The 23,055-nt window shown below is 45.7% G+C and overlaps 1 protein-coding gene across 2 annotated transcripts in view; it reads left to right on the top strand.

The window, feature by feature from the left end:
• LOC139578285 (DENN domain-containing protein 2A-like) overlaps positions 1-17,341 on the top strand; it is a 53,412-nt gene extending 36,071 nt beyond the window's left edge. For both annotated transcript variants that reach the window (XM_071405686.1, XM_071405685.1), the window contains 17 exons: positions 749-876; positions 2,659-2,777; positions 3,009-3,206; positions 3,627-3,720; positions 4,123-4,173; positions 4,563-4,750; positions 5,008-5,117; positions 8,267-8,336; positions 8,708-8,785; positions 10,191-10,331; positions 10,695-10,843; positions 13,227-13,404; positions 13,700-13,741; positions 13,895-13,991; positions 14,151-14,420; positions 15,606-15,692; positions 15,913-17,341. In XM_071405686.1, coding sequence (XP_071261787.1) covers positions 749-876; positions 2,659-2,777; positions 3,009-3,206; positions 3,627-3,720; positions 4,123-4,173; positions 4,563-4,750; positions 5,008-5,117; positions 8,267-8,336; positions 8,708-8,785; positions 10,191-10,331; positions 10,695-10,843; positions 13,227-13,404; positions 13,700-13,741; positions 13,895-13,991; positions 14,151-14,420; positions 15,606-15,692; positions 15,913-15,944 — 2,032 coding nt within the window. In that variant the 3' untranslated portion in view covers positions 15,945-17,341. The remainder of the gene's footprint in view (positions 1-748; positions 877-2,658; positions 2,778-3,008; positions 3,207-3,626; positions 3,721-4,122; positions 4,174-4,562; positions 4,751-5,007; positions 5,118-8,266; positions 8,337-8,707; positions 8,786-10,190; positions 10,332-10,694; positions 10,844-13,226; positions 13,405-13,699; positions 13,742-13,894; positions 13,992-14,150; positions 14,421-15,605; positions 15,693-15,912) is intronic.
• Positions 17,342-23,055: the final 5,714 nt, after the last annotated feature.

Here is a 23,055-nt window from a genome sequence, read left to right as displayed (position 1 = left end):
TGCAGGCACACACCACACACACACACACACACACAAACACACAAACACGTGTGCGCTCGCGCACACCTTTTCTATGGGTATTTGTTCGAGACAGAAATAGGTGTCTTTCTTAGCTCTTACCCAGGTCCCAGAAGTAGAGAGAAAATATGCAAACAGTTCATTTTGTGTTTTCACCACGAGCCAATACAGTTGAGCCAGAGCCAGATTATTTGTGCAGGTTAGCCTTTTTTTTCATGAATCTTGTTCCGAAGGCAGCTCTGCAGTGTGGTCACTAGCTGGCACAGCCACAAAATCATAAAATCTGATTTTAAACCTAACCTTAACACTGCTAACACTAACCTTAAATTAAGACCAAAAAGCTTATTTTTGTTTTCATTAATTTCTATATTATAGCCAATTTTGACTTTGCAACTGGCCTATCCAAGGGGAAATCGCTCAGTTCTGCCTCCAGGACAACACCCATGACAATAAACGTCAACCTGCATTATTTGTGACCCTTATAGTAAAATATTATGAATAATAATAATATAAGCTGTTTAGCAGGTGCTTTTATCCAGAGCAACTTACAGTCATGCATGCATACTGGTAGAGCACATACGGGTGGTCCCGGGAATCAAACCCACTACCCTGGCGTTACAAGCAGCATGCTCTACCAACTGAGTTACAGAGGACCAGAGATAATGACTCACGCTTACACAATTATATATCTCCCACCTGGTTGATCTGTGTGTGTGTGTCTCTCCTACAGGAAGTCCTATGAGTTTGAGGATCTGCTGCAGTCGTCGTCAGAGAGCAGCAGGGTGGACTGGTACGCTCAGTCCCGACTTGGCCTCACACGCACTTTATCAGAGGAGAACGTCTACGAGGATATCCAAGGTAACACTCTGGTCTTAAATATATGTTTGTATAACATGGGCTAGATGGCTCAGTTGGTTGGAGTTGTTGGTTGGTTTGCAACACCATAGTTGTGGGTTTCCTGCATGGACCACATATGCTGGTATTCCTATATGTTCCTAACACTGTAGAACAGTGGAAGACCTCTGTAAGGGTTGACTTGGGCCATGGGCCCCTCTGCTCAAAGAGTTCAGAGAAAACTCACTGCCACAGAGTTCGAGGTCATGTTCAGTAGGGTACACTGTAGCAAAATGCTTTGCAGTGAAAAACAAAACAGCTGTGTTTTTATTGGACATGTTTAGGTAGTACCTCCCCATTTCACTCTGTATCAAAATGTTTTCTACCTACTGAACACGACCCAGGTGTAACTAAGGTTATGTTTTCTTTTGTGCATGTTCTTTTTGTGTTTCTGTAGCTTTTTAATTTAGAAGAGGCACGCTGCTTCAGAATTGTTATTAGTAATGGCAGGTGGTGCTCTTACCCACGTTCCTGCGTTATTGTTTTCTCTGTTATCCTAACCCCACCTTCTGCCTTTTCCATGTTTTGTGAGGTCTTAGGCGAGCTGGTCTGCAGTGTGATTGTCTCTGAGGCTGCTGTGGGGGGCATATTTGCATGACTTAGTCCCCCGGGGCATTTTTAGCAACATGATCCATATTTCTATGGTTTTCATCACTCACACTGTTGTGTTATGAGGATTGCTTGTTAAATATAAGGTATATTCAGGTCAGTGCTGTAGAGCTTAACCATAACAATCAAATGGTGTTTTTAATTGCATTTAGATGATGCCTATACTTAGTCTGTCATTTCTTCCAGTGTCACAGTGTAGTACTTAGAGTGAATTCTCAGACATGGTCCACCGAACCCCCAGCTCCCCATGGGTAAAGTAACTCATAAGTGCCAATGGGAGAAAGAGCTAGAGCTGGAGCTACAGAGAGAGAGAGACAAAGGCGGGACAGTGCATTACGATAACTGGGCTAGGTCTGAGTGTATTCTCATAGGGCTGTCTATAGTCTACACCATACACACTCCTAACAACTCTACACAACTCCAGTCTGCTGTTTCAGGTAAAGAGAGCAACAACTGTCACTAAGTTAAATCTCAGTAGCACAGACTTCGAGTAGTATAGTCAGTCAGTAATATTAGTCACTTGAAACAGACATTGATCTAGCTGATTCCTTGATTTTCTGAGAGAGGAAGAGGAGGAGAGGATGGGAGGGGAGGAGGAGGAGGAGGAGGAGGAGGAGGAGGAGGAGGAGAGGATTGGAGGGGAGGAGGAGGAGGAGGAGGAGGAGGAGGAGGAGGAGGAGGAATGGAGAGGAGCGGAACTGGCTGTCGCGGTCCCTGTCTGATGTCCCCCTCCAACAGGTCCATCTGGTGGATGAATCGACAGGGGAGAAGAGATGAGCCCTGGCTCTGGAAAATGGGCCTGTCTGTCCCTGCCTCAATCTTGTCTGCACACACAGCCATGGTTAGAGTTACTGGTAGGATCAGTCGCATACTGATGCAGTTTATCTTGGTAAAATATTAGCTTGGTTGCAAGCAAGCACTGCTGCTGGCAGGTCTGTACATACGCACATCTGGAGCAAACAACCAAAACATACCATCAATGAAATAGAGCACTCATTTGAGAAGATTGCCGTCAAATGAATAACGTTGGACATTAGAACCGTGGTTCGGTAGGATCACAGTGTGTCGCTGAGTGTAGAATGGAGGTGACAGTTGCTGTGTGTTAATGGGATGTTTTCTGTTCTGATTCCTCTGTAGACCCTCCGTCAAAGGAGAACCCTTACGAAGATATAGAGTTGGAGAGAAGTTGCCTTGGAAACAAGTGCTCTTTACCCATCTCCTCCCCGTCATGCCCAGTCCCCGACACACCAACCAAGGTACATAAGACGTTACACTAGAATGAATTCTCCTTGCTAGTAGTGTGCATTCTGCGTATAGTGAATGTGGTTACAGCATAGTGATCAACCTCTTATAGTGATTAGATTGTGAACTAATCTTCAAAAGGCAATAAAGGCAAACTATACAATTTCAAGAGAAGTGAACAAACATACATATTGATACACATCTCCTCCTCCATATCCTGCTCTTCCTCCTCTATCTCCCACCAGCTCTCCTCAAAGCCAGTTTTCTTCAGGCAGAACTCTGAACGTCGCAGCTTCAAGCTCCTGGACCCGCGCAAGGCCAACCGGGACACCGGCATTTCCTCACCCTCCCGCATCAGCCCCCCATCCACCCCCAGTAGCCCTGATGACACCCCAAACCTCTCAGGAGACCCTTACAACCGCAGGCGCAGGAAGATCCCCAGGGTAAAAGAGGGGGATACTAGGCTACTGAAAGTTCCCCCCATTCCCATTGATTTCCAGGCAGTCTACTCCTCTCATATGTCCCAATCTAGTGGGAAGGACAGAGATAGTTAAAATGATGTGGTTAGACAGGAGACAGACAGTTAAGAAGATTTCTTTTGATAATATATTTCCTCTAGAGAGAATGTCTCCCAAAAGCTCTGAATAGCATTATGTGGTTCCTGCCAGTCTGGCTGCCAGTCTGCTAATGCCTCTGCCAACAATACCTCCGTAATTGCCTTTTTTGGCATGGTAATGACAAACGAGTTGGCTAATAAAGCAGAACTAGCCTGGCACCCAGTTCCAGGTTAATTATATAGTGAGTGGGTGGTTCTGAGAAGCTAAGATTGCTGACTGTTGTTGTGCTGCTTCTCCTCAATACAGATGGTGCTGAAGATCAACAGCATCTTTGAAGCAAGGAGAGGGAAGAAACGCATGAAGAGGGTGTCTCTGTCTACTGAGTCCAACTCAGGGAGAGGTGAGGCTGGGGGAGACCTTCCAGGAACATCAAGGGGGGCCTCAAGTTAACAAGAGCTGTATCCCCCCCACTCCCACCCATAATCCTACCCCCTAGGCACTCATTTCACTGCAGCCATCACTACACAGTTTGGACAGCCATGCCTCATATCTCCATAAAAGGAACAATACTCCGCCATACTGTATGTGTCCACTTGTCTTTACAGGCACATGTACATTTTGGGGTCAGTTGTGTTTGACCCATTCTTCATTGTTGTGTTGCTTTATCAAACACAATGTGGTATGAGTGTATTGTGTATGAGTACTATGCTGTGTGTGGAAACTTTCCGGAATGACTCAAATGTTCTCGTTCACATTGTTTACCGTGTGTTTGTATTCTCACTCTTTTTTCTCTTTGATGCAGTGACAGATGAGAACAGTGAGTCGGAGAGTGACACAGAGGAGAAATTGAAAGGTGAGGAGATCTCAAATATATGTGTGTGTGGTTTTGGTTTTACTATCCTTGTGGGGAACAGAAGTCCTCACAGGGATATTAAAACAAGGAACATTTGGACAAGTGGGGACATTTCGCCGGTCCCCACAAAGAAAGTTACTATTTTAGGCTTAGGGGTTAGGTTTAGGGTTAAGGTTAGGGGTTAGGGTTATGAGTTTGGGGTTAAGGTTAAGGTTAGGGTTAGGTTAAGGGTTAGGGGTTAGGGAAAATAGGATTTTAAATGGGAATCAATTGTTTGGTCCTCACAAGGATAGTAAAACAAACATGTATAGGACTCTCTCCTTTGTAGAGGGGGCATTATTGTCTGGAGGATGTCCTTCCTTTGGTTAAAGTGTATGTTGTTGTTTCAGCTCACAGCCAGCGTCTGTCGTCAGTGCAGTCCATGTTGAGGCAGACGGGGCGGTACCGGACCCTGGAGAGGGACCTGATGGACCTACAGGAGAGGAAGCTGTTTGAGTACTTCATAGTGGTGGCCCTCCATAAGACCAAGGCTGGAGCACCTTACCTACCAGAGGTCACTCAGCAGTTCCCCCTCAAGGTAGGCAGAGCTGACACTTAGTCCTCAACCAACTGGATATGCATTGTTCATATAATCAGTGAAAAAATGATGTATAAAACACAAGTAAGTGTCTGGTGTTTTTGTATGTGACCTACCAGACCAGAATGTGTCTTTGTGGGTTTTGCACATGCATCTCTGTAGTTGTGTTAGATTGTGTGTGCTCTCTGTCTGGAGTTTGTGTGTGAGATAATATCAGATGTGGTATTGCAGCTGACCTGTTATTCTCCCTGTGTCAGCTGGAGAGAAGCTTCAAGTTCATGCGGGAAACAGAGGACCAACTGAAGGTCATCCCCCAGTTCTGTTTCCCTGACGCTAGGGACTGGGCCCCCGTTGACAACTTCCCCAGGTCAGACACAAACACACACGAACTCAGCCCATAAATAAGGTCTTGACAAATTATGAATGGTACGCTAGTGAGCTGCTAATAGTGTGTTTTAGCCACTCCTCGTATTAGGAAAGCACCAGTCACTTCTTCATTACCCAATAGCACCTAGACCCAGGTCAATCTCTCAAGCACTGCTTTGTTCCCAGAAGTGACATTGTGTTTTTGAGGGGAGACAGATAATAAAACCCCTCTAGTATATACTTGAAGGGTACGGGTCCTACAGGGGCCATTGGAATGTTAGCACAAGCAGACAGGCTGCATCCAAAATGGCATCCTATTCCCTGTACACTGAGTGTTCAAAACATTAAGTACACCTGCACTTTCCATGACATAGACTGACCAGGTGAATCCAGGTGAACGCTATGATCCCTTATTGATGTCACCTGTTAAACCCATTTCAATCAGTGTATAGATGAAGGGGAGGAGACAGTTTAAGGAAGGATTTTTAAGCCTTGAGACAATTGAGACATGGATTGTGTGTGGCATTCAGAATGTGAATGAGCAAGACAAAATATTTAAGATCTGCCTTTGAACAGGGTATGGTAGTAGGTGCCAGGCGCATTGGTTTGAGTGGGTCAAGAACTGCAACGCTGCTGGGTTTTTCACGCTCAACAGTTTCCTGTGTGTATCAAGAATTGTTCACCACCCAAAGGACATCCAGCCAACTTGACACAACTGTGGGAAGCATTGGACTCAACATGGGCCAGCATCCCTGTGGAATGCTTTCGACACCTTGTAAAGTCCATTCCCCGACAAATTGGGGGTCCATGCCCCGATAAATATTTTGACCATAGGGCTCTGGTCAAAGTAGTGCACTATATAGGGAATAGGGTGCCATTTTAGATACAGACAGAGCCCCCTCAAACACACACCTGCAGGGCAAAGACATTGAGCTGGCTGACACACTGCCTGTCAGAGAGCCAGGGTTGGTCAACGCACACCTGTCAGGCAGACTGGAGCTGTCTTTGGAGTTGTCACGACTTCTGCCGAAGTCGTTGCCTCTCCTTGTTCGGGCGGTGTTCGGCGGTCGACGTCACCGGTCTTCTAGCCATCATCGATCCACTTTTCATTTTCCATTGGTTTTGTCTTGTCTTCCCACACACCTGTTTTCAATCCCATCCATTACCTCTTGTGTATTTAACCCTCTGTTTCCCCTCATGTCTTTGTCAGAGATTGTTTTATGTCAAATGTTGTTTCTTGGTGTATAGGTGCGCGACGGGTCCTCGTACCCATGTTTATTTTATGTATGTACATTTTCGTGTTTGGAGCATGTTAAGTGGACATTTATTAAAAGTCTCCATTTAAATTCCGTTTAACTCTCCTGCGCCTGACTTCCCTGCCACCTATACACACGACTCTGACAGGAGTTGTCTTTGTGTGGGTGCTTGCAGAGTAAGTCTGCCCTGAGAGTAGGACTGAGGAACAAAGTAGGGCCTTATTGGTTTTAACGACATCAAGCAACGATTGGCAGAATGGCGCCGGAGGAGATGGCTGCCATTTTACAGGCTCCTAACCAATTGTGCTGTAGACCCACCCCAATTCACATACCACCCCAACTGATTGTCAGATGATGTAATCTCTATTACACTCCACACTTCCCTTTCCCACCTGGACAAAAGGAGCACCTACGTGAGAATACTGTTCGTTGACTACAGCTCAGCGTTCAACACCATAGTGCCCTCAAAGCTCATCACTAAACTCAGGACCCTGGGACTAAACACCTCCCACTGCAACTGGATCCTGGACTTCCTGACTGGTCACCCCCAGGTGGTAAGGGTAGGCAACAACATATCTGCCACGCTGATCCTCAACACAGGGGCCCCTCAGGGGTGCATGCTTAGTCCCCTCCTGTACTCCCTGTTCACCCATGACTGTGTGGTCAAGCACAACTCCAACACCATCATTAAAGTTTGCCGACAACACAACGATGGTAGGCCTGATCACCAACAACGATGAGACATTCTATAGGGAGGAAGTCAGAGACCTGGCAGTGTGATGCCAGGACAACAACCTCTCCCTCAACATGATCAAGACAAAGGAAAAGGAGGGCCGAGCATGCCCCCATTCTCATCGACGGGTCTGTAGTGGAGCAGGTTGAGAGCTTCAAGTTCCTTGGTGTCCACATCACCAACAAACTATTATGGTTCAAACACACCAAGACAGTCGTGAAGAGGGCATGACAATGCCTATTCCTCCTCCAGAGACTGAAAAGATTTAGAATGGGTCCTCAAAAAGTTCTACAACTGCACCATTGAGAGCATAATGACTGGTTGCATCATCGCCTTTTATGGCAACTGATCGGCCTCTGACTGCAAGGCGCTACAGAGGGTAGTGCGTACGGCCCAGTACATCACTGGGGCCAAGCTTCCTGCCATCCAGGACCTCTATACCAGGCGGTGTCAGAGGAAGGCCCTAAAAATGGCCAAAAACTCCAGCCACCCTAGTCATAGGCTGTTCTCTCTGCTACCGCACGACAAGCAGTACCGCCAAGTCTAGGTCCAAGTCTAGATCTCTTAACAGCTTCTACCCCCAAGCCATAAGACTGCTGAACAGCTAATCAAATGGCTACCCAGACTATTTGCATTAACCCCACCCCTTTTTTTACACTGCTGCTACTCGCTGTTTATTATCTATGCATAGTCACATGTACATATTAACTCAAGTACCTTGACTAACCTGTTCCCCCGCACATTGACTCAGTACATTGACTCTACACCTGTTTTATCTACACCTGTTGTATGTGACAAATACAATTTGATTTGGTTTGATTTTAACAGGGTGGTTGGATTTTTCCTCAAAGCAAGGTCAATGAGCTGGCTATGCAGCCAACTGTTTTAGATATTCAAAAACTCAATGTCTAGTTGATGAATAAGATCACCTTAAAAGAGGTGTGCTGTAACTGACTCAACACACACAGTCAGTGACCTAAATCAGAAAAAGCAAGGAGTACATTTTTCAAAGTTGGCTGGTTGAGGTTGTTTTTTGAAATACAACCCTGACAGTGGTTTGAGTGCTCTATTCTCAACACACAACTCACTCCATTTCTTAGCAGTTTTATCGTTCCAATATATGATTAGTTTCCAACCTGTGTGAATTATGTTATTTTCCAGTGAAACGTTCTCCTTCGTCCTGACCGGTGAGGACGGGAGCAGACGGTTTGGATACTGTCGTCGTTTACTGGTAGGCAACTAACAGTATGTGTAGGCCTGTCACGTACCTGAGTGATGATAGTGATTGGAAACGCGGTGTTACTCTATTTATCTGAATCAGTTCTTGACATTTTCTACTGCTTGAGCTCCTGTTCCTCTTTTAGAATATTAGCTCAAAAGTATTGTGGAGCTCCTGCACCTAAATTGAAATACTACCGGTACCCAAAATCAGTACCAGCACCTACAGTATTTCAGTCCAGGTAAAGCACCGATATAAATTCAAGACGGAGAGCCTTATTTCCACAGGTCTAATCCAAGTATTGTCCAGGTACTCATGTCTTCTGATGTGCTGTTTGTTCTGACCCTGTCTAACTATCTGTCTGTCCTGCTGTGTGTCCACAGCCCACTGGGAAAAGCCGGAGGCTGCCAGAGGTCTACTGCATCGTCAGTCGGCTTGGCTGTTTCGACCTCTTCTCCAAGGTACAGTATACTATACGAACACAGCAAATTGGCCAGTTTTACATAGTGTTGATTTTCCAATGTAACGTTTATAGTGTTGATTCAAGAGTTAAATTAACTCTGTAATGTTAAATTAACATTCATTGGTTTAAAATAACCCCAGTGTTGGTATTAATAAACAGAGTTGAACCAAAACCAGGTCCATCATTATCATATTTCCCAGCATGCTCTATTGCAGGTAGATACAAAAAAAAAAAAAAAAGATTATATCATGTTTTTGCATGTACATTGGACTTATTGCACCCGTAACTGAAATTTTGTTCCAGTTTAGATGCTTTAGGTAGTCTTTTATCTTAGTCTTCCCAACCCTGGCAGTCATTCTGAATGCAGGTTGAGTTCAGAAAGACGCTCTGGCTGGATACCAATAGGAATTACACTTTACTTTACAAGCCAGCAATAAGGCCACTGTATTAGGGTATAACTAGGCCCTCAAAATGAAATACGTATTGTATTGTCTTAAATAATTATATTTTAATTATAACATGTTTGCTTAGGATCTCACTTGGTGAAGACCACAGTACTGAAAATGAATGAATGCAACAACCATGTCTCTGCCACTAACAAATACACTCAGTCATGGGTGGTAACTCAATTCACTCGAAAGGCACACTGGGAAATATGCAAATAAGGCTTTACACTAAGCAGTGTGTTCATTTAACAATGAAAAGTATAGACCCTGGAACAGTGTTACATTTAACACTCAGCGTTGATTTAACACTGGAGAATTTTCTGTGTATAGATCTATACACCTAGGTCAAAGAGAGACAGTTTTTCCTGGTCAGGTCACATGATCAGGCCAAACTCCTGGGAAGATCTCAATTGCATACTCATTGCATCCTCTCTCCGTGCCTCCTTCTCAAAACCCCTTGAAGGAGATGGACCTCTGACTTTCTCCTCCAATGGGCCTTTTTGAGAAAGAAGTGAGGAGACAGGACGCGAGGAGTATGCAATTGAGATTCTCCCCTGGCCTTCAGTATAGCCACCCACAGCCTCCCACAGGGAGAGGGACTGGAGCCAACATAAAGGACCCCACAGGGAGGGACCACCCTATGCATCCACAGAGCCCCACCCTCCCTCTCCCTGGTTGCCACTTTCCCACCGCGGCTTGTTGGGCTGCTGCCCTGGCCCCAGTACACAGAGACACATGAACCCCAGCTGAAGTAGTTACCGCAGTGGAATAGTGGGTTAGGCTCCCCTGTAATGAGCTACTGATTCATCTGTGTGAACGTGCATGTGCAAACATCTGTGGATGTAGGGGAGCGTGTGAGTGTATAGTGTATACAGTATGTATTGAGAATGCTTAGTTTACTTTGTAATGTACTCTATTCCATATTGAATTATGTATATGTTGTGTCTGACTCCACAGATCCTGGATGAGGTGGAGAAGAGGAGGGCCATCTCTCCAGCCCTTGTGCAGCCCTTCATGAGGGGCATCATGGAGGCTCCATTCCCAGCCCCGGGAAGAACCATCACTGTCAAGAACTTCCTGCCTGGCTCAGGCACTGAGGTGAGGGGGAATAGCTGTGCACAGCAGGGTTGGGGGGCTAGAGCACAGACCTCAACTGGCCATGTCACTTTATTCAAAACATAATTGACTTGAGGTCTTCTTTATCTAGTTAGCATGTCACTTTGTCTATGTATGTGTATTTGGTGCTAAACCCTGTGTGTGTTTATGAATCCTGTCTAGATGTGTATAGGGTTTTTATATAGATCTCTCTCTTGTTCTCCATCCCCCTCTTCCTCCCTCTCTCTCTCTTCCTCCCTCTCTCTCTCTCTTCCTCCCTCTCTCTCTCTCTTCCTCCCTCTCTCTCTCCCTCCTTTTCCCCTCTCCCTCTTTTTGTCTCTCTCTCTTTCCTTCTGTCTCTTGCAGGTGATAGAGCTGTGTCGTCCGTCTGACTCTCGTCTGGAGCATGTAGATTTTGAGTGTCTCTTCTCCTCTCTGTCGCTGCGTCTACTCCTCAGAGTCTTTGCCTCTCTGCTGCTGGAGCGCAGGGTCCTCTTCACCGCTGACAAACTCAGGTGGGACACTGTCCAAAAATAACCCCCTTCCCCCTTCCCCCTCCCCTAGACCCTTACAATAGCCACTATATAAGGAGGAGCTATTACCATATACAGTAGCTTACACCTATCCAGTTCATTCAAATCTTTAAAAAACGGAAACTTCTGGGGCTATTGGGACAGGGACAGGAACAAGGGGCTTGGGGGGTTATGACCGGGCTATGGGTCAGTCAACCTTCTCTAGCTCCTCCTCTACTGACTTGGGACCTGTGAGGTGGGATCAGGTGAGAGGCAGCGGACAGTGAAAAGGATATGACAGAGACACACAAGACAGACGGACGGTCAGAAATACGGACAGACACACGAGACAGATGGCTCCTGGACGAGAGAAAGAGAGACAGAGTGTGTTAAGGAAGGAATGCTGTTGTGTTATACAGTCGTCTAGGGAACAATAATTTCTCTCTGGAAATATGTCATGGAAGCCAGAGACAGGGTTAGTGTAGAAAGTTAAGCTGTAAGACTGGTGTTTGTGCAACCAATTGACACACTAGCATCTACTAATCACCTGCTATTGATGGGTGCCTTGAGATAAACCCACCTGAAATGCCTGTGAATCCACAATAGATTGTGTGTCGTTCCACTGTGACATTTTTCTACTGTTGCATTGAAACGAGTGGAAACCTGGCCTCGCAATCACTGATTGTTTTTGAATTAATTAAATGAAAACAGACACACATATTGGAGGCATTAAGTTAACAGTGTGGTGTTAGTTCATTCGCTCCCACAGTATATATTTTATAGTGTTAAATCCCACTACCTTAAAACATTTTTTTTACAATTCCTCATACATTAAAGCCATGCTTAAAAAATGCAATGTTCAGTTTTGTTCCAAAATAAGTATTGGGTAATCACATTTGAATCTGCTAACACCATCTTGTGGTAGAAACGGGAACTACATTGAAGACATGCTGCGGTTATATCATTTGACTAGATTTTAGTAGTTGACACCCTGTTCTCTCTCTCTTTCCAAAAATACATCTCCCATCTCTCTCGCTCTCTCTCTCAATTCAACAACTGCTTTATTCGCATGAATGGGTGGTTGCCACTTTTGCCAAAGCAATATACAGTGGGGAGAACAAGGGGAGAACGGCAGTGATACACTGCCGATTTTGCAGGTTTTCCTACTTACAAAGCATGTAGAGGCCTGTAATTTTTATCATAGGTACACTTCAACCGTGAGAGACGGAATCTAAAACAAAAATCCAGAAAATCACATTGTATGATTTTTAAGTAATTAATTTGCATTTTATTGAATGACATAAGTATTTGATCACCTACCAACCAGGACCTGGTCAATGACCTGAAGAGAGCTGGGACCACTGTCTCAAAGAAAACCATTAGTAACACACTACGCCGTCATGGATTAAAATCCTGCAGCGCACGCAAGGTCCCCCTGCTCAAGCCAGCGCATGTCCAGGCCCGTCTGAAGTTTGCCAATGACCATCTGGATGATCCAGAGGAGGAATGGGAGAAGGTCATGTGGTCTGATGAGACAAAAATAGCTTTTTGGTCTAAACTCCACTCGCCGTGTTTGGAGGAAGAAGAAGGATGAGTACAACCCCAAGAACACCATCCCAACCGTGAAGCATGGAAGTGGAAACATCATTCTTTGGGGATGCTTTTCTGCAAAGGGGACAGGACGACTGCACCGTATTGAGGGGAGGATGGATGGGGCCATGTATCGCGAGATCTTGGCCAACAAACTCCTTCCCTCAGTAAGAGCATTGAAGATGGGTCGTGGCTGGGTCTTCCAGCATGACGACCCGAAACACACAGCCAGGGCAACTAAGGAGTGGCTCCGTAAGAAGCATCTCAAGGTCCTGGAGTTCCCTAGCCAGTCTCCAGACCTGAACCCAATAGAAAATCTTTGGATGGAGCTGAAAGTCCGTATTGCCCAGCGACAGCCCCGAAACCTGAAGGATCTGGAGAAGGTCTGTATGGAGGAGTGGGCCAAAATCCCTGCTGCAGTGTGTGCAAACCTGGTCAAGAACTACAGGAAACGTATGATCTCTGTAATTGCAAACAAAGGTTTCTGTACCAAATATTAAGTTCTGCTTTTCTGATGTATCAAATACTTATGTCATGCAATAAAATGCAAATTAATTACTTAAAAATCATACAATGTGATTTTCTGGATTTTTGTTTTAGATTCCGTCTCTCACAATTGATATGATAAGAATTACAGACCTCTACATGCTTTGTAAGTAGGAAAACCTGCAAAATCGGCAGTGTATCAAATACTTGTTCTCCCCACTGTATATGAGTATTATAAATGAGCAATGTGTTTGATCAACAATAGTCATCTCTCTCCCTCGCTGTCCTGCTCTCTCTCCTCTCTCTGCAGTACTCTGTCTCAGTGCTGCCATGCGGTGGTTGCGCTACTTTACCCTTTCACCTGGCAACACACCTACATCCCCGTGCTGCCCCCTGCCATGCTGGACATAGTGTGTACCCCCACACCCTTCATTGTGGGTCTGCTATCCAGCTCCCTGCCCAGCCTCAAAGAGCTGCCCATAGAGGAGGTGAGACCAGACCCCCGAGCCCAGCTAACTGTGTGTGTGTGTGTGTGTGTGTGTGTGTGTGTGTGTGTGTGTGTGTGTGTGTGTGTGTGTGTGTGTGTGTGTGTGTGTGTGTGTGTGTGTGTGTGTGTGTGTGTGTGTGTGTGTGTGTGTGTGTGTGTGTGTGTGTGTGTGTGTACCCCTGACCTCAACTCTTTCCTCCATTAAACAATGGTCTCTATGGCTCTACTCTGAGAAAGGGCTGAGGCTGCCAAACTGACAGGAAATGACATCACCCTGCCCTTTGCTCTCTCCTTAGGTCCTGGTGGTCGACCTCGGCAACAGCCGCTTCCTCAGACAGGTATACACCTCTAACAACAGTACCTATAGCAACAGACCAACAACATACTGTATATCTCTTAAACAGTTGTCTACAGCTATAGATGTAGCAACACCTTTGTGCTCATGGGACACGGTCATCCTTTCCTCTCACACCTCAGTCTTTCCTCTCCAGCTGGATGACGAGGACTCCATTCTGCCTCATAAGCTGCAGGCTGCTCTGGAACATGTTCTTGACAAGAGGAAGGAACTGGCCAGTGAGATGCCCACCGGTGAGTCAGTGCTACTATATTAACACGTCTCGCAGAAGGGTCTTGTTGTGACCGATACAGCTTTGACGAAGGTCGATGTGACAACTGATATTTTTATTATGCAAGCATATGACCTCCATGTTGAAAGGCTCTCTTACTCTCTCTCTCCTCCCTCCCCAGACTCAAGCTCCCTCAGTACCGTGGTGTCGGAGGCCTTTGTATGTTTCTTCGTAGAAATGGTGGGCCACTACCCTCTCTTCATGGGCGGGGGGGATCGAGAGGATGAGTCTGGAGCCCCCTCCTCCCCCACGCCGTCCTACTTTCAGCGCGAGGCCTTTCGCAAGGCTGTCACCTCAAAGAGTCTGAAGAGGTTCCTGGAGGTCTTCATGGAGACCCAGATGTTCGCTGGGTTCGTCGCAGAGAGGGAGCAGCGCAGGCAGGGTCTAAGAGGTACGGAGAGAGGGGGTATAGCCAGGCAGGGTCTAAGAGGTACGGAGAGAGGAGGTATAGCCAGGCAGGGTCTAAGAGGTACGGAGAGAGGGGGTATAGCCAGGCATGGTCTAAGAGGTACGGAGAGAGGGGGTATAGCCAGGCAGGGTCTAAGAGGTACGGAGAGAGGAGGTATAGCCAGGCAGGGTCTAAGAGGTACGGAGAGAGGGGGTATAGCCAGGCAGGGTCTAAGAGGTACGGAGAGAGGGGGTATAGCCAGGCAGGGTCTAAGAGGTACGGAGAGAGGGGGTATAGCCAGGCAGGGTCTAAGAGGTACGGAGAGAGGGGGTATAGCCAGGCAGGGTCTAAGAGGTACGGAGAGAGGGGGTATAGCCAGGCAGGGTCTAAGAGGTACGGAGAGAGGAGGTATAGCCAGGCAGGGTCTAAGAGGTACGGAGAGAGGGGGTATAGCCAGGCAGGGTCTAAGAGGTACGGAGAGAGGGGGTATAGCCAGGCAGGGTCTAAGAGGTACGGAGAGAGGAGGTATAGCCAGGCAGGGTCTAAGAGGTACGGAGAGAGGGGGTATAGCCAGGCAGGGTCTAAGAGGTACGGAGAGAGGGGGTATAGCCAGGCAGGGTCTAAGAGGTACGGAGAGAGGGGGTATAGCCAGGCAGGGTCTAAGAGGTACGGAGAGAGGAGGTATAGCCAGGCAGGGTCTAAGAGGTACGGAGAGAGGGGGTATAGCCAGGCAGGGTCTAAGAGGTACGGAGAGAGGAGGTATAGCCAGGCAGGGTCTAAGAGGTACGGAGAGAGGGGGTATAGCCAGGCAGGGTCTAAGAGGTACGGAGAGAGGAGGTATAGCCAGGCAGGGTCTAAGAGGTACGGAGAGAGGGGGTATAGCCAGGCAGGGTCTAAGAGGTACGGAGAGAGGGGGTATAGCCAGGCAGGGTCTAAGAGGTACGGAGAGAGGGGTTATAGCCAGGCAGGGTCTAAGAGGTACGGAGAGAGGGGGTATAGCCAGGCAGGGTCTAAGAGGTACGGAGAGAGGGGGTATAGCCAGGCAGGGTCTAAGCAGTACAGAGAGAGGGGGAACAGATAAGATAAGTCTGCTTTTGGAATCTGTAAGTCTGTCTGAAATGCATAATTATATGACAATTTTGCACAATTGTATGTGTTCTCATTATTCTACTGTTGTTGTGTGTCTAGGTCTGTTTGAGGTGAGGTCACAAGACTACCTGGACTCTCTCCCAGGGAGCGAGCAACGTGGGGTCAACAAGTTCCTCAAGGGTCTAGGTGAGGCCCAAATCCTCTCCCATACACCCTATCCACTCTAGTACCTACGTAGATCATATCCCAAGTCACTCTGGATAATAGTTTCTGATTCAATTGTCATTGTAAATTGTGATACATTAGTGAAACTACATCCCTCCTCAATGTATGAAAAGGTTGCCAGAACTTGCCTCTCACACCAACGTTTTTTTGATCCGGTTCTGTTGCCTGTTTTCATTTTCAGGAAATAAGATGAAATTCTTGTCCAAGAAATGATGCCTCGGGAAGGAACTCCATGAGCGAGAGAGCATGTTCAAGAGAGGTAGAGGAACAAACCACTTCGCCTAAAGATGTCTAAGGACCCAAACTCCCTGTGGAAAGCATGGAGTAGGGGATTATGTGTGTCCACAGGCTTATGGACACATACTGGGCAAGGACTGAACACTCCTGGCAATATTTGGACTGAACGTTAAGGACTTGAGGGTGTTGGGGTTTAGGAATCGGACCAAAAAACATTAATATTGTCCTAGCCTGAAGACACAGACCCATTAAGAAACATCGTTCTCCATTGAGGTTACTGAGTGTCTTTCCGTTGCCTCTATTGTGGAGAGCTTACTTTTGTGAAGCGGTCAGTCTTTATAATGTACAATGATATACTGTATAGCACAGCTCATTTCCCTTCCGCGAGTTGGTATATAGAGTGTCTCCCCTCTATGTCACTCAGGAATGACTGACTCCATCCTCGATCCCAAAAGGCACCAATGAGAACCTGAGGATGTTGCTGGGTGGCTTAAGAATAATTCAATTTTGTACAGTAGCTTTTAAACATTCCACATATTTCTTTATTCTTTAAAAAAAATAGTACAACTTCTTTGTTAACAGGAGGCTTATACGTTAATTTATACTGTATAGTTTCTGGAATAACTTTCACTTCCTTTTTTTCTCCTTCAAATGAAAGCAAACAATTCTCCTGTAGTTTGTGATGGACTTTATGTAGTCTGATCAGACGATCGATTGTAGAGCACTCTAGGTTACTATTGAGGAAATGTGCCACTGTGATAGGAGAGTGAACTATGGATTGGACTGGGTGTATGCCAAAAAGAGGAAAAAGAGAGGGGAATGAAGGCAAAAATGAATCGAGTGGGAGAAGTGTGAAATCAGATCTCATGAAAAGAGGCCTGTTTAAGATGGACTTGATGTTGTAGAAACATATGTTCAGTATGTACAACCAATCAATATATGTCAATCTAAAACACAACTAGTTTCACCATAAACTTGTATTATTTTTAATTAAGAAATACCCTAAGTTTATTCGATTGTGTTTGATCTTGCAGAGGATGTTATAGACAAACAGCTATCACAATGTTATAAACTGCTTATGTATGTTATGTGTTTTATAGGTCACATAATTGTTTTCATTTTTAACAGACATGCAAAAGGTTACTGACTTGATTTCAGATGGAACTGTACAATGCACAACTGAAACCTTACCTGTTAGGTAATTACCTATATTATCCACTGGAGGGCGCTCTATTATCTATTTAATTCAAACCTGACAGGCTCCAGTTGTTCAGAGTCCAGTTAACCGTCAGTGCTCAATTTATTATGCTTTCTGTAAAGATGAATTGCACAATCGATTTTCCTCGTTTGCTATAAATAAATGACTAATGATATCGAACGAAAAATCATTATTCTAAACTAAACGAAATATATCAACATATTTTGCCAAAGGTCATTACACATTGTTTTTAAGTACACAGCCTATTTATAGGTAAAGCCCTAGTACTTTGTACTATTTATCCCATTTATTATTCGAATAGTGTCATATAAAGAAATAAAATGGCCAATAGGGGTATTTTAATCTTTATTTGGGGTTATTTCACAACTTCAGATAATTATAAGAGGGCTGATAAGGTTTCGCAATAGCTTTGTCCCTTTGTGTGTTTGTCCCTCTCCTTACAGCGGCAATGATAATCCACCCGTTTTTCTTGATGGATTTCCTTTTTCCCTTCCGAGGCTGGCTTTCTTTTGCTTTTCGGAGCCCTGGCCCTCCCCTCTGATCCCCCTCCCTCATTACATGTTGACCGGTCAGTTCTGCCTCCTTCTTTCCCCTCGTCTTTTTCTCTGCCTTCCAGGCTTCATGTCATACCACAGCTAATTCCTGAAATTCCAGCCCTCCATTGCGCTTCCAAGGGGGTACAAATACTGATATTTCTTCACAGAAACCTGCCCCAAAAATTCCACTTCCCTGCCTGACCCACCCACCGGTGTTGTCTGTTGCTTGACCTTCAACAGGTAAGTTTCCAAAATATTCTGTCTATTTGTTTTGTAAGTGAACATACATCAGTGTTCTTTTAAAAGCAGTACATTGTGGGTGACCAAACTTTCTGTTTCAGCGTTAGACTGGTCAGTTGTATTCTATGTATAGTTGTCTGCCGGTTACGTTGTTTCTAATACGCTTTCATTCACTGTACGAGGTAAACATTCTTTACATTTCTGACATTTTTTTCTCTCGAATTCCCACATTTTTATCCCTGCACTAGTTCCTGCGTTTCGGCCGGAACTTTTTAAAGGAAACTAATAACGTCATAGGCACGCAGTTAAACATTAGCGCTCGTCTGGGTGAGGCGACTAATATGTTTACGAAATAGCTATTTCAATTGCATAATTTTTGAGAATGTCACATGTCAGAGAATGTTTACGAAGTAATAGCCACATGTGTGTGAATTGTTTGAGTTTTTTTGTACCATAAAATACCAGCATATTAATAATAACAACTATTACTATGAATGACTGATACTAATAATAACTACAGTTATTATTAGTCATATAATACATGAGATATATTATACTCAATAAATATACTTAGAGATTAATGTGCGTTTTAATTATGTTTATTATGATTAGGCTATTATTATTGGTATTCGTTTTAATATTCATTTTTTATTTGTTATAAGCCTATTGTGTGAAAAGTCCACATACCGTACATTTATAGAATGCCTGTTACATAAACAAAATGTGGTTTACTGTGTATTGTATCTGTGTCCAAGCAAAATGTATTTACTGTATATCAGGCTAACATTTCAAAACGTCCACATTTTCAAGCATAATTTTATTTTTGCTTGGTTCATGATGTAAGGTACTTGGTATGCTGTTTTTGAGTCACCAATCCAACCACTGCTACCTGGCATATGTGTGTTTGTGTGTGGGCAGTGGGAGACGATTGGCGCACACACACACACACACACACACACACACACACAGGGTTTGGTAGTGGAGTGAGTGGATAAACTGTGTAGATTTGCTGGTCATGGTGGTGCTTACATGGTGTGTGAGGGAGTAATTTTGGTCCGAGTGCAGGGTTAGAGTGGTGTGTGTGATAGTCTGTCCTCCCGTGGGACAAGGGACAGGGTGTGTATTCCACAGCAGCAACAGGTGGATTGGGCCAGGGGAGTGGACAGGTAGGGGCAAGATGAGGTAGGGGGCATGGACAGGTAGGGGAAAGATGAGGTAGGGGCCATGGACAGGTAAGGGGCAAGAAGAGGTAGGGGGCATGGACAGGTAAGGGGCAAGAAGAGGTAGGGGGCAGGAAGAGGTAGGGGGCATGGACAGGTAGGAGCAAAGCACACACCCTTTAGTGCACTCTCTTAAAACTACTTTATGACAGCCAAGGGATGTTGATTTTCTTTACCCTTCCTCACTTCTTTGTTTTTCTGTCTTGGGGTCTCTGGGTTCACTCTGTCCTTGTCTGTTTTTACCTTACAGTTTTTACCATACAGTAGCCTACTAATGACGAGGTTAGGAGTGAAAGGTATTGCTAACTTGCTTTGTGTGCCTTGTGACTGCGACATTGTAATCAATTTATCAAAACAAATTTTGTGTGTGTGTGTGTGTCTGCCCTGAGACTGGCCCTGTGCTGAGGAGACTGTTCAGTGTGCTCATCCCACATAGCAAGCATTCCTCCTCCACTCGCACGAGAGAGCAGAATAATGTCCTAGATATGTCCTACAGGACAAACAAATCCCCTGACCTCCAAGCCCCACCAACTCTACCAACCATCCTCCTCTCTAGGCTGTACATACTGTATGTCCACAGGTCATCGGGCTGTAGTAGTGTACGTTCATATTAGCCAGAAGTGAACATCTCTCTTCAGGGATTATCTTGGACTGATCTCATGCAGACCAGTCTCCCTCTTGACCTTTGACCCTGTATCCTATGTGATTATTATGAGGTATGACTGGAATATAGTGTAGGAATTTCATTATGCGTTAGGTGTTGGGTTAGTGGAGGTACATGGAGGGTTGAGGTGTTTACATATAATAAGGGTGGGCAATGTCTTTGATTCTGATCAAATCAAAGTTTATTTGTCACATGCACCGAATACAACAGGTGTAGACCTTACAGTGAAATGCTTACTTACAGGCTCTAACCAATAGTGCAAAAAGGGTATTAGGTGAACAATAGGTAAGTAAAGAAATAAAACAGTAAAAAGACATGCTATATACAGTAGCGAGGCTATAAAAGTAGCAAGGCTACATACAGACACCGGTTAGTCAGGCTGATTGAGGTAGTATGTACATGTAGATATGGTTAAAGTGACTATGCATATATGATGAACAGAGAGTAGCAGTAGCGTAAAAGAGGGGTTGGCGGGTGGTGGGACACAATGCAGATAGCCCGGGTAGCAATTTGATTACCTGTTCAGTAGTCTTATGGCTTGGGGGTAAAAACTGTTGAGAAGCCTTTTTGTCCTAGACTTGGCACTCCGGTAATGCTTGCCATGCGGTAGTAGAGTGAACAGTCTGTGCCTGGGGTCTTTGACAATTTATAGGGCCTTCCTCTGACACCACCTGGTGTAGAGGTCCTGGATGGCAGGCAGCTTAGCCCCAGTGATGTACTGGGCCATACGCACTATCCTCTGTAGTGCCTTGCGGTCGGAGGCTGAGCAATTGCCGTACCAGGCAGTGATGCAACCAGTCAGGATGCTTTCGATGTTGCAGCTGTAGAATCTTTTGAGGATCTCAGGACCCATGCCAAATCTTTTTAGTTTCCTGAGGGGGAATAGGCTTTGTCGTGCCCTCTTCGCGACTGTCTTGGTGTGTTTGGTGCACACCAAGGAACTTGAAGCTCTCAACCTGCTCCACTACAGCCCCGTCGATGAGAATGGGGGCATGCTCTGTCCTCTTTTTCCTGTAGTCCACAATCATCTCCTTAGTCTTGGTTACGTTGAGGGAAGGTTGTTATTCTGGCACCACCCGGCCAGGTCTCTGACCTCCTCCCTATAGGCTGTCTTGTCGGTGATCAGGCCTACCACTGTTGTGTCGTCTGCAAACTTAATGGGGTTGGAGTCGTGCCTGGCCATGCAGTCGTGGGTGAACAGGGAGTACAGGAGGGGACTGAGCACGCACCCCTGGGGAGCTCCAGTGTTGAGGATCAGCGTGGCAGATGTGTTGCTACCTACCCTCACCACCTGGGGGCGGCCCGTCAGGAAGTCCAGGATCCAGTTGCAGAGGGAGGCGTTTAGTCCCAGGATCCTTAGCTTAGTGATGAACTTTGAGGGTACTATGGTGTCAATGAATAGCATTCTCACATAGGTGTTCCTTTTGTCCAGGTGGGAAAGGGCAGTGTGGAGTGCAATAGAGATTGCATCATCTGTGGATCTGTTTGGGCGGTATGCAAATTGGAGTAGGTCTAGGGTTTCTGGGATAATGGTGTTGATGTGAGCCATTACCAACCTTTCAAAGCACTTCATGGCTACGGACGTGAGTGTCTGGGTCATTTAGGCAGGTTACCTTGGCGTTCTTGGGCACAGGGCATATGGTGGTCTGCTTGAAACATATTGGTATTACAGACTCAATCAGGGACATGTTGAAAATGTCAGTATAGACACCTGCCAGTTGTTCAGCACATGCCCGGAGCACACGTCCTGGTAATCCGTCTGGCCCCGCAGCCTTGTGTATGTTGACCTGTTTAAAGGTCTTACGTCGGCTACGGAGAGCGTGATCACAGTCGTCCGGAACAGCTGATGCTCTCATGCATGCCTCAGTGTTGCTTGCCTCGAAGCGAGCATAGAAGTGATTTAGCTCGTCTGGTAGGCTCGTGTCACTGGGCAGTGCGCGGCTGTGCTTCCCTTTGTAGTCTGTAATAGTTTGCAAGCCCTGCCACATAAGACGAGCGTCGGAGCCGGTGTAGTATGATTCAATCTTAGCCCTGTATTGACGCTTTGCCTGTTTGATGGTTCGTCACAGGGCATAGCAGGATTTATTGTAAGCTTCCGGGTTAGAGTCCCACACCTTGAAAGCAGCGCCTCTACCCTTTAGCTCAGTGCGAATGTTGCCTGTAATCATTGGCTTCTGGTTAGGGTATGTGGGTGACTGATGTGGTGTACTCCTCAATGCCATCAGAAGAATCCCGGAACATGTTCCAGTCTGTGATAGCAAAACAGTCCTGTAGTTTAGCATCTGCTTCATCTGACCACTTTTTTATAGACCAAGTCACTGGTGCTTCCTGCTTTAGTTTTTGCTTGTAATCAGGAGGATAGATTTGTGGTCGGATTTACCAAATGGAGGGCGAGGGAGAGCTTTGTACGCGTCTCTGTGTGTGGAGTACAGGTGATCTAGAATTTTTTTCCCTCTGGTGTGTTTGTGTGTGTTTGTGATAGACGTGTGTTTGTGAGCACATCAGTCTGTACGTGTGTGTGTGTGTGTGTGTGTGGGTTCAGAGAGCAAAGTTGATCTGCTCCTTACAGGGCAACACAGTGGGACACCGTGTCAGAGACCATGTGCTCTCAGCAGAAAACATGCCATACAAATACGTTCCTTTCTCTCCCGATGCTTTCCCACTCCCCGCCCAGCCTGATTCCTGATCATCATATGAGAGCATGTTTTCATTTGGGATGACGGCCACGGCGTTATATGAGTGTATTTCATTTGGGATGACGGCCACGGCTTTATATGAGAGTATGTTTTCATTTGGGATGACGGCCACGGCGTTATATGAGAGGATGTTTTCATTTGGGATGACGGCCACGGGGTTATATGAGAGGATGTTTTCATTTGGGATGACGGCCACGGCTTTATATGAGAGTATGTTTTCATTTGGGATGACGGCCACGGCGTTATGAGAGGATGTTTTCATTTGGGATGACGGCCACGGCGTTATATGAGAGTATGTTTTCATTTGGGATGACGGCCACGGGGTTATATGAGAATATGTTTTCATTTGGGATGACGGCCACGGCGTTATATGAGAGTATGTTTTCATTTGGGATGACGGCCACGGGGTTATATGAGAGTATGTTTTCATTTGGGATGACGGCCACGGCGTTATATGAGAGTATGTTTTCATTTGGGATGACGGCCACGGGGTTATATGAGAATATGTTTTC

This window comes from Salvelinus alpinus, chromosome 6, assembly GCF_045679555.1.
Source record: "Salvelinus alpinus chromosome 6, SLU_Salpinus.1, whole genome shotgun sequence".
Lineage (NCBI taxonomy): Eukaryota > Metazoa > Chordata > Actinopteri > Salmoniformes > Salmonidae > Salvelinus > Salvelinus alpinus.
This window is presented reverse-complemented; position numbering and strand designations above follow the sequence as displayed.